Source organism: Hyperolius riggenbachi, chromosome 6, assembly GCF_040937935.1.
Source record: "Hyperolius riggenbachi isolate aHypRig1 chromosome 6, aHypRig1.pri, whole genome shotgun sequence".
In the NCBI taxonomy this organism is placed as follows: Eukaryota; Metazoa; Chordata; class Amphibia; order Anura; family Hyperoliidae; genus Hyperolius; species Hyperolius riggenbachi.
This window is the reverse complement of record NC_090651.1, coordinates 147,567,847-147,580,143: the sequence shown is the minus strand read 5'-3', so window position 1 is coordinate 147,580,143 and position 12,297 is coordinate 147,567,847. Positions and strand designations below refer to the sequence as shown.

Below are 12,297 nucleotides of genomic sequence, written 5' to 3'. Positions count from 1 at the left end.
AGGTAATTCACACATATAGACATGTGATTTATGAAAAGCTGATACATACATTCTTACCAGGGTCAGAGCAGAGGTTTCAGACTTTGAGAACACACTGTGAAGAATGATGGTACAATTGTGTTAATACAGTGCTGGCTGTGTTTTTCATAACATGTAGGGAGAGATACCTAAAAACCATAACATGATTGCTGGAGTATAGTACTGTAAGGGCCTGGGCATACTGCCACGTGTTATTATTTTTAGTATTTATATAGCGCCGACATCTTACGCAGCGCTGTACAGTATACATATATATATATTGTATTGTCACTAACTGTCCCTCAAAGGAGCTCACAATCTAATCCCTACTATTATCATATGTTTATGTATGTATTATTTAGTGTAAGTACTGTAGTCTAGGGCCAATTTAGGGGTAAGCCAATTAACTTATCTGTATATTTTTGGGATGTGGGAGAAAAACGGAGTACCCGGAGGAAACCCACGCAGACACAGGGAGAACATACAAACTCCTTGCAAATGGTGCCCTGGCTGGGATTTGAACCGGGGACCCAGCGCTGCAAGGCGAGAGCGCTAACCACTACGCCACCGTGCTGCCCAGGATTTCAGCAACGCATAGCAGTGTGCGATATGCAGGGACATAAAACAATGCATAGCACTGTCTGATGCGTACACATCTGCGCTGCGCAGCATTGGGTTCTGACAGTTCACTGCTGCACGCATTTGTGCGCAGCACTAAGCTCCACCATCAACTCTGCAATGGAAAGCAACCCAAGTGCCATGCTTTTTTGGAAAGCACATGGCCACCTACCCTGCATAGAAACATGAGAGTGTGTCTAGGCCCTTAGTGATCAGGTAAAGTAGAAATGTTTCAGTAATGATGACACGATGTATTGGCTAGTTCAGTAGACTGAACAAGCAAGCGTTTGCAATATATTGCATGCATCAATATGCAATGCAATATATAGCTTCCATCTTTAGGTTTCCCATTCTGTATACTGAATTTTAAAATAACAGCTTCCAGACTCTGCCCACTGTGACAGCTCAACAAATTCAAAGAGAGAGGGGACTGCAACACTGTCATAAACACGGAACCTGTAACCTGACAGGCAGCTCATTCAAAAACTTTTGCTAAAAACAAACAAACAAAAACAATAAATAATGACGTTGATGTGTAGCAGCAAAATAATCTCTATACATCATTTTAATGTCTAAATGTACATAGTTTATGCTTCAAAAATTCAGTTCACTGTCCAGGTAGAAAACCAAGGAAAAATATATTATAATTATTTAAAATTCTTTGCTTTTCCAGCCTTCCGATTTAGCCAGTAAATGGTATCAGCCTTACTCAGAAAATCGTTATCAGCTTACTTTTGGGATCAGGGAACCCCCACAATTGTTTCTCACCTGCAGTGTGGCCCTGTGAAGTTTGTAGGGCAGAGACAGCGGTATCCTGTTTTTCCTGCAATACAGGTGGCACCATTGGAACACAGATGATAATAGCAGCTACTAAAGTCACAGTTTTTTCCAGCGTAACCATCCTCACATTCGCACTTGTAGCCGCCAGGACCAGCACTGCAATTCCCATGCACACATGGCTTGGACAGGCACTTAGAAGCATCAGCCTCACAAAACAATCCAGTCGTCCATGGAGGACAAGTGCACATTGGGTGGGTGAAGACATCATTACAGCTGCCTCTATTCTTGCAGGGCTGAGAGGCACAGGGGTCAGACTCTAGGCATCCAATGACAATCCTCTCAACAGAGGTTTTTACGAACTGCTCTTGTTGTGGCTTAATGGTTATGTAATCTGAGTCTGCAAAGTATGATAAGTGTATTCCTTCTATTAGTATTGTGCCTAGGCATCCAGCAAAAGCCTGGTTTGAGCCATTACTGTGGACACCCACAAAAATATCTGTATCTTCCTTTAGAAAGTTCAGATTTCCTGTAGCAAGTGAACTGATGATCTTCTCCTGCTTTCCATCTATTTCCATATGCCATGTGGAAGTCTGTGATCCTGGCACTATCATGGACACCTTGACCATGTGCCACTGGCTGTCACTTACTGATTCCATGCTCAGCAGACTTACTGCACTGAGGCCATTGCCACTCTGAAGGTGGAAGTGCAGCTTTGTGTCATGGATGCTGATGCTGAGTGTTTCTGGCTCCCTGTTTGCATACAACAGCGCACAGTCAGAATTTCGGGTGCGAAAGCCAAATGTAAGATTGGTGAGATCCCTTGCAATCCTTCCATTACTTCTGAAAACGATTCCATTGCCTTCACCACTGAACACAGCACTAGAAATACCTGCAAAACATTGCAAGAAACAAATAAATGGACTCCATTGTGAACTTGACAAAAAAAACTCCACTTGCATATAGTTATTATAGTATCGTTTATTACAGACCTTTTAAATGATTGAGGATAATAATACAGCACAGCAAACAATAATATAGTATATAAAATGCCTTCCTCCACTCTAAAATGATTATTATTTTGTATTTATATAGCATCAACGTCTTCTGCAGTACAGTACAGGGTACATAGTCGTGCCACTTAACTGTCCCTCAGAGGTGCTCACAATTTAATCCCTGCCATAGTAATGTGTCTATCGTAGTCTAGGTCCAATTTTCGGGGGAGGCCAATTAACTTATCTGTATGTTTTTTGGATGTAAAAGGAAACCAGAGTGCCTGGAGCAAACCCGCACAGACATGGGAAGAACATAGAAATTCTGTGTAGATAATGCCTTGGCGGGGATTCAAAATGGGGCCCCAGCGCTGCAAGGTGAGAGAGTGCTAACCACTTCACTCCAAAATGTTCTCCACCCCAATTGCAGGCATACAGTGCACAGCAACCAGCATTTAGTGTAGAAAGTGAATGGCCTATCCATTTATGTAAATGGAGAGACTGCCTCATATCTCCTGCAGTGTAGATGGAATAGCTTTGAATGGCTTGAAAATGATGAAAAAAAATGCAATACTACCTAATTTGTTCAAATAAATATAAACAATGCATAGTGCGGAAAATATCTGCTTTCGGCCCTCAGGTCCTGCAAAAACTTTTCTGTTGCTCAATATACTTATCTGCTGCTTACACAGGAGACAGCCCACCACCACTAGACTATGACGTAAATTTTATATGAGCATTATGGCAATTATTGGACAGTGTTAGTTTTTGGTCAGTTAGGCTTTGACTGGATAAATAGTCCTTTTTTCATTTGCTCATTCCTCCTTGCTTGAATCTCAATGACCGCTTATAAACACTAGGCTATGATATGGGTTGCTTACATACATATCCGCCGGGCACAGGCTGACATGTAGATCCGAGAGGACACTTGGCAAGCTGGCACCAGTTCTGCTCACATGTCTTGCCTGCTGCATAGTGAGTGCAATTATCTTTGCATCCTTTTGCCACATTGCTGAGGGATGGGTTTCCATCTGACTTGGAACTAGGAAAGAACTCCAGTGTTTTGTCATTAATCCTCAGATCTTGAATACAGCCTTGGAAATAGCCACCGTTTTGCATCGTTTCCACGGGGTCTGTTAGTCCTCCCACATAAAGAGCACTTCCGGTCTGTCCTCTTCTGATGCCCACAGATAGAGCAGCTGGTTCTGATGATGAGACAGACAATTCAGCAGTGCCTTGGGATAGCTTCAGAGAAACCAGGTGGAAGTGGAAGTCATGGATCTGGGTCTCTCCTTTACAGATAATACCATCCATGGATTTCACTATTAATCTACCAGCTTCAATGCACACTATAGTATCATAGGATGTATCATTTCCTAAAGCAAACAACAGACCAGAGTCCACTTCTGCTCTCACAGATGCAGACAAAGTGATGTCATCAGAGTACATGTTTGAAATCTGGAAAATGGCATGTGATGATACGTTTCCATGTCCAAACCCAGCAGCTTCATATTCTGAAAGCAGCAAAATAGAATAAATGTACTGCAAAGCCAGTTATATTATATACATAATTGCATTCATAACAGAAACGTTAATATCCACATTATAAGAATGTTTCAGGTTAAAAAAGGAATTCATAGTTCTTGTACCTATGCTAAGGTGATACAAAAATAAATAAATTAAAAAGTAAACAGTCTTCCCCTATTATACCCTTTTATGCTGTATCTGGCAACAGGTTTGAGCAAAAATGTAAAGTACCTGGCCCAGAGCAGTATACAATTACAAAGCACACCTAGGGACTGCTATTGTCTTCCAACGTTTGGTTTCTAGGTGGATGACTTCATTAACCCCTATGTATATATCTATCTAAATGTAATATTAAAAAACATCAAAAATGCTGATATTTTTAATGCAACATTTTTGAACTGCGTGTTGTGAAATTTAGTGGGCTTTTCTTGCATTTTTATGAATTTGTCAGTAAATTCTTCATGATCCTGATTAATGCTGTTTGAATTCAGGCAGAAGTCAAGTTTACTCTGAAGATCGGCCATCCGGGTCAGTTAGAGTGAAATAACAACAACATTAAAGGTCGAAGATTATTGGGGAGGAGTTGTTTTTTGGTGGGTGGGAGTTAGGAAAACCCCTCCCAGGTCCTCCTTACAACTATGAAAGAAATAGCCTTTTTACCCACTACTACTACTGAAATAAAGGGTTATTTGGGAAATCGAAGAAAAGTTAACGCCTAATATGTCTGCTAAACTGACAACAGCTGAGGATTAAAGCAGAAGAGAAACTTTTTAATTTGATATATTTATTTATTAATGTTTTTAGGATATATACAAAAGTTATATAAAAATATGTATTTACATATACAGCAAAGTGTGCGCTGCCAATGTACAATGCCATAACTGTTGAGAGTCAATGCTCCCATTAGAACATGAACAGCAAATTAAAGGACCAGTATAACAAAAATCATAAAATTTAAAATACATGTAAACACATTCAAATAAGTACATTTCTTCCAGAGTAAATTGAGCCATAAATGACTATTCTCCTATGTTACTATCACTTATAGTAGTACAAATCTGACATAACTGACAGGTTTTGGGGTAGCCCATAGTCCATAGTTTAATAGGGGGCTCTCAGGTGGTTTCTCTGTCCAACTGCCAAAAAAGTGTGAAATGCGCAGAGAGGCTGGGAAGCATCTTTGTATAAATCCGTTTCAGGGAGTGTCTTTATAAACAATAAAGGCAATGCTGAGAATCCCTCATGAAGAGATAGAATAGCCCAAAACCTGTTGGTTTTGGGCTACCTACTGTGAGTGGTAGCAACATAGTAGAAAAGTAATTTATGGCTCATTTTACTCTGGAAAAAATATACTTCTTGTATGTGTTTACATGTATTTTACATTTAAATTTTTATTTTATTTTATTTTTTGCGATAGTGGCCCTTTAAGGGACTCCACAAAGCTTTAAATTCAGGTATTTACAGTTTTAAGTACACCATTGGGGAGACTCATACAATAACCATCCCTACACATTTCCCTCTGTTCCTCATGCATGTGGTGGCCTTGCTTATAAATGTGGTGCATTAGGCTGCTGGTGTTGTTCTCCAGAAACCGGAACTTCCAGATTTTTTTCTCCGTTGATTTTAGTGACTTTGAATTTTGAGACCACTTTAGCTGAATGGATTTCAAAATGGCTAATCTGAGAAACTCAACCTCTTAATTGGAGGTGCAAGATATCCCTATTTCACATTTCCAAAAATTGGAACGTATTACTCTATTGATTACGTTAGTGAAACGGCAGTTATACTGTCTTTAAATTTATTTTTGCTGTAACTGTACTTAGTTGAATGGATTAAAGTTTTGGAGCAATTCATACTGGTGCCCAGCTCTGTTCTCTACAGCTGCTATAATACTTGGTCTTTGGGTGTGAGGACAGTGTGTTCCAGCTGCCAGCTATTGAGCCCTACCAGTCACCTTTGAGTGCCAGCTTTTTTTGTCTCTTAATTGCAAAGTTTTATTCATTTTGTTTAATGCTTTATTTCAAATTAAATTAGCATTTTAAATTATTATTTTTTTCAGAATGTTGACATCTGGCTGTAGGCTTTCCAGCGGAGTATGACCCTTATGATTCTTCAAAAATCTTACAAAATCTTACCACTGTCTTTGTAGTTTCAGGGCACTTCTAGTGAATATTTTGAAACTGTTTCAACCTCATGCTGCACATCATTTGCTATGTAGCATATCGTTTAAAGTGCCTCAAATGCACCTCAGTCCTGTCAATACTTTCCAGTCTGTTTCAATTTCTTGTAAACTATGGCAGAAGGATGAAAGCTCTTGAATAGTATTAAACAGAATATTTAGAGGTACTCTCACACAGCATACTTGTGGGGAAAAGGCTCAAAAATAGGAACCTGTAGAATGGCTTCTACACAATGGCCTCAATTCACTAAGCTTAACTCCTGTCTTTAATAACTCTTCTGAGCTGTTTTACAGTTATCACCATGGTGATATAATTGTGATAACTGTAAAACAGCTCTGAAAAGTTATTAAAGACAGGAGTTAAGCTTAGTGAATTGAGGCCAATATGGTGTAGAGAGCAGTGTCAAGGGTTATATCACTGTTGTAGAGTGCTAGAGGGCCAAACTACCAAAATTAAATGAACAAAAATGTTTGCTGATTGCCGTTAAGGTCCCAGTGACATTTTGTTAATTAAAATATTTCCATGGGAAATAACCTATATACAGTGTGCAGTTAGCACAGCGTGGCATCCAGGGCCGGATTTAGGGCAAGGCCGCCTAGGCCATGGCCTAGGGCCCCAGAGGAACAAGGGCACCAAACCAGCAGGCTAAAATGGTGCAAGTTTGCAATTGCTGCAATGCAGGGAGATCAGGCGAGCGCCTGACCGCAGTACTCTGCTGCCAGCGGCCTGTGCAGTGGAAACCTTGCTCTCTCTGCACGTTTGCATTGTGGCCAGCGGCTATGGACTTGGGCAGCATTGGAGATGGAAAGGAAGAGGAAACTTCTGCACTGGTGGCTGCTGCTGTGTGAAGGCAAGCTGACTACCTATACTGGAAGGTGGGGGGGTGGTGGTAAAAAGAGGGATTAAGGGAGTCACCTGGCTCCCTTTACTGGAGGAAAGGGGGGAGGGGTCATCCCGCTACCTATACCAAAGGGGGGCGGCTGGTGACATTGGCCTTGGGCGGTAAAAAGTACAAATCCGGCCCTGGTGGCATCACCGCAGTGACTGCCTTCGGGGCACATGGAATTAACAACTGTAGAGAGCTTTAGGGGCCATGCCTCGTTTAAAGCCTTTGTTGTGAGCCAAGCTCCCTTGGTCATGTCATTGCGGCAGCTGCGTGGATTGACCATTTCACTGTGTTATAAATTATAGGGAGATTGGAGACTGAGTTTATTGATACCTAAATTAATATATTTTTTGGCATGGCATTGGAATAATTTAAAGGACACTCATTCTAAAAAAAATTACAAGCATCAAGCAGTAATGAAAGCACAATAATTTCATCTGTGTGCTTGAGCGCCTAAGAAGATTATGGCAATACATTTGGTAGATTATGGCACTAGACCTGGAACTGTCACTTATGGAGATGATGAAAGGTGAGTATTGATTAGGGTTAGGAGAATGCATGAAAGATTATAGTCATATAGGAATATATTAGGATTGGCAGGGTTAATATAGATGGAGAAGGCCTGGGAGGTGGGGGGTAAGGTTACACATCAGAGAAGGGCTTTTACACTGGAGCAAAGAGGTTTTTTTTTATAAGGTTGGAGGGAGAGGCACTCAGGGTGGGGGGTAGTTCATGACAATGGAAATAATTTTTTTTTTTTGTTTTTTTGTTACGGCCAAATATAGGAATGGGTAGCGGAAAGGGAGTTACCTTCAGGGGGAGAATGGAGTTAGGCAAACAATGCAGGAACAAGCAATGAAACGTCTGAGGGAAAAAAAAAATGGCAGACTCAAAAAAAGGGCACCAAACACAATCCACAGGTTCATCATTGATACATAAACCTCTGGAGTAAATATGTAATTCTCAAATGCTTCCTATTTATTTCACATTTTAACTAACACAGATATGTAAAGGTAGCACATATGTATACAATCTTTTAATAGCTAGTATTCTTACCTGTAGAGCAGTTAACTCCTGTATAAGGCCTATGACAATCACAGAAGTAGCCATTCCATAGATTAATGCATTTCCCTCCGTTTTCACATGGGGAGGTTTCACAATGGTCAAATCTCTTGCAGCCAACTTCAATGTCAACCAGTTTTCCAATGTCTTCTGTGATAACAGCAGAAGCCACTCTGAAGTCTCGCAAGCAGCCCATATACCAGGTCAGTGCTTCTGCTATTTGTGTTTCATTGTCTGCCTTTCCCAGCCCTGCTGATAACACACCTCCCACCAACACTTCCTGGACCACAATGGTTGGACCATCATAGCTGTCCTGGGTTACACATGTGGTATCACAAGAAGAATCAAGGAGCCTCAGCAGGATATTATCTGTCATGATCACTTCAGCGGTATGCCAAGTATTATCACTGACATTGTGAGACAAATGCAGAAGAGTCCTCAGCTGAGCACCAGTGAAAAAAGCCAAGAATAAATAGGAATTTTGTATATACAGAGTCAGGGAAGCAGGCTCGTGCCCCAGGCTAAATATAACAGCATTTGTCTGAACAGTACAGAAGCTCAGAGATATACTGGAAGGTAAACTCCTTTTGGGCTCTAGAGTAACATTCCTAATAGGAAGAACTGTTCTCATATTAAAGGAAAAAGTGGTCTGTGATTGACAATCTAGGCCTATGAATCCTGCAGGGCAAAGGCAGCTATGCTTGTGCTCGCTGTCTATTATATATGGTACACATGTACCACCATTGTAGCATGTCTGTTCATCACAGCCTTTGAGTATCTCTGCACAGTCTGGTCCTCCATAATAATGCCCTGATGCATCCTTTGATGTGGGGCAGTGACAAGTGTAGCTGCCGAGAAGATTCTCACATGTACCTCCATGCAGACAAGGGCTGGACTCACACTCATTAATGTCCTGCTCACAGTGTACACCTACAGAATACAACGAGAGAGTATTACTCAAAGGAGAATCTCTGCAGCTCTGGCCATTTTTTTTGCACACTGTATAACTTACAGAATAGTCAAACAGTACAGACTTGTGTACACAGATAAAATACATTGTTCAAGTAGGATAGTAAAATGTGGATTATTACAGTTTATATATAGAAACTGATACAATGGATTTGATGGACTAAGGCTGGATAGCAGTGGTGAAAACTAGAAGACATAAGTGATTCAAACGAACCTGGACTTTTTCTTTAAAAAAGCATCTGCTATTAGGTGACAGTGGTTTGTAGTCCAGACCTGGGTCATATCAGGACACAGTAGAGTTGCTGAAAGCTTAGTGCGTTTTAGGATTGCAACCACGTTGAGAGCATTGTTAGGTTTGTTCTGGAATTATAAATGCTAAATTTTTGCTGTAAGTGCATGTATGCGATTGCAATAGCTCAAACTTCAATTTACATTTCAGCTATTGTCACAATATTCTGAAATCCCTCCAGTGATGGTAGAAAACTACTTAACAGCAGAACATTCCTGCAAAATCTATTCTAAGTTTGCTATATGACTGATGTTCTCCAATATTCTCCAACGCAAGCACATCATCCCCATTTATATATCTTACCCCAGTAGATCAGAAGCGTGGAAACGTATACCCATACCACTAGAGCAAGCATTGTTGGAGCTGAGCCCTGAGCTGATTTCTGGATGGATGTATGTGCATCCTGTCACCTGGATTCCGTCACTGGATTACTCCTCTGCACAAGTCTGCCTTTTCAATCTCATAAGAGCAGCTTAGTCTAATTCTTATTACCAGTGTTTATTCAATGAGCTACATAATAGGCCAGCCCAGATACAGGGCTGAAATTGTTGACTGGATTATTTGGTTTGCTGCCTAAAAAACGTAAAATGTGACGAGTTCATATAATGTGGATGGATCTATAACCAGAGCAGCCAAGTAGTTAGACTGCTGAGGGATCTTTGTGATGGTCTTAGATAAGTGTGTTTGATCCTGCCACTTGCAGGCATTCTGCTGTGGGAAGGGTTTCTGAGGACTCGGTACTTAGTTGGGATATTCCTGGTTTTGAGCTACAACTAGCTGGAATACGACTGTCTTTCCATCTACAACAGGCTGTTTGCCACTGTCACCACTGCTTCCACTGCTGCAGTAATAAAACTGACACAATCAGTACATACAGTATGTATTTGGCTGAAGATGGGAACAGCTTTCTGGACAGTGCATTTTTTCCGTTTCCCAACCTCCCATAATTGTGCTGCCTTTCAACTGTGATGGAAAAAGCCATTTAATGACAAGCTTTCCAGAATTGTAATAGACCCGTTCACCACTTGCACGATGCTAATCACCTTTTCAGCAATACACAGTGATGCAATCCGCAGGAACATCAGAATTGCATAGACTGTTCTATCTGATGATTCCATCCATGGTTGCAGACAAATTAATGCAAACATAATGCTATTCTATTTATGATGAATGAATAAGATTGCAACCAGAGGCATAATCATAATGCCCCCAGCAAAACTTTGACCCCCCCCCCCCATGTTCACACCTTTTCCCTTGCCTACACCTTGTGACCTTCACAGGCTGAGGGCCCATCTCGCAAAGGTCTTAAAATAAGTGTGGACATTCTAATCTTCACAACCATAACAAATGTAACCACAAAAACACCCGATCTGAAGGATGCACCCTTGTATCAGAGGGAGTGAAGTATAGGAAGGGGCTATAATCTACATTTCCATTAGATTATTATTATTATTTACGGTATATAGCGCCAGCATCTTCTGTAGTGCTGTACATAGTACAAAACAAATAGTCGGGAGCATAGATACATGAGATGTTATGGGGAGCATAGATATATAGTAGATGTTTTTGAAGGGCATGTGTAGGGTAGTGTTGGGCGAACAGTGTTCGCCACTGTTCGGGTTCTGCAGAACATCACCCTGTTCGGGTGATGTTCGAGTTCGGCCGAACACCTGACGGTGCTCGGCCAAACCGTTCGGCCACATGGCCGAACTAAGAGCGCATGGCCGAACGTTCCCCGAACGTTCGGCTAGCGCTGTGATTGGCCGAACGGGTCACGTGGTTCGGACCCGAACGCGCTCTGATTGGCCGAACTGTCACGTGGTTCGGGTAAATAAATACCCGAACCACGTCATATCTCCGCCATTTGTCTGTGGGTTTAGCTTTGGGTAGGCAGGCAGGGTAGTTCGCGCTCCAGCCACGCTAGCCAGGGTCCCCGCTTTCATTGTGTCGCTGCCTGCTGGGAATAGTAGTACACCGCTCGCTCAGCCACACTATATAGCATTCTGTTCACTGTTCTGTGTCTGCTGGGAATAGTGGTACACCGCTCGCTCAGCCACACTATATAGCATTCTGTTTACTGTTCTGTGTCTGCTGGGAATAGTAGTACACCACTCGCTCAGCCACACTATATAGCATTCTGTTTACTGCCACTCTGTGTACCTCGCTCAGCCACATTATATAGCATTCTGTTCACTGTTCTGTGTCTGCTGGGAATAGTGGTACACCGCTCGCTCAGCCACACTATATAGCATTCTGTTTACTGTTCTGTGTCTGCTGGGAATAGTGGTACACCGCTCGCTCAGCCACACTATATAGCATTCTGTTTACTGTTCTGTGTCTGCTGGGAATAGTGGTACACCGCTCGCTCAGCCACACTATATAGCATTCTGTTTACTGTTCTGTGTCTGCTGGGAATAGTAGTACACCGCTCGCTCAGCCACACTATATAGCATTCTGTTTACTGCCACTCTGTGTACCTCGCTCAGCCACATTATATAGCATTCTGTTCACTGTTCTGTGTCTGCTGGGAATAGTGGTACACCGCTCGCTCAGCCACACTATATAGCATTCTGTTTACTGTTCTGTGTCTGCTGGGAACAGTAGTACACCGCTATATACCATTGTTTACTGACACTCTGTGTACACCGCTCAGCCAGACTATATACCATTGTTTACTGACACTCTGTGTACACCGCTCAGCCAGACTATATACCATTGTTTACTGCCACTCTGATTCTGCTGGGAACAGTAGTACACCGCTCGCTCAGCCAGACTATATAGCATTGTGTTTACTGCCACTCTGTGTACACCGCTCAGCCAGACTATATACCATTGTTTACTGACACTCTGTGTACACCGCTCAGCCAGACTATATACCATTGTTTACTGACACTCTGTGTACACCGCTCAGCCAGACTATATACCATTGTTTACTGACACTCTGTGTACACCGCTCAGCCAGACTATATACCATTGTTT

The 12,297-nt window shown here is 41.8% G+C and overlaps 1 protein-coding gene across 6 annotated transcripts in view; it reads right to left on the bottom strand.

The window, feature by feature from the left end:
- The window catches only part of CRB1 (crumbs cell polarity complex component 1), a 155,240-nt gene that overhangs the window by 43,425 nt on the left and 99,518 nt on the right, over window positions 1–12,297 (bottom strand). For 5 of the 6 annotated variants that reach the window (XM_068240058.1, XM_068240061.1, XM_068240057.1 and 2 more), the window contains 4 exons: window positions 8,055–8,990; window positions 3,287–3,919; window positions 1,405–2,305; window positions 50–94 (listed from right to left, as the gene is read on the bottom strand). In XM_068240058.1, the coding sequence (XP_068096159.1) occupies window positions 50–94; window positions 1,405–2,305; window positions 3,287–3,919; window positions 8,055–8,990 (2,515 nt within the window). The remainder of the gene's footprint in view (window positions 1–49; window positions 95–1,404; window positions 2,306–3,286; window positions 3,920–8,054; window positions 8,991–12,297) is intronic. The other variant, XM_068240059.1, reaches the window with a different exon arrangement.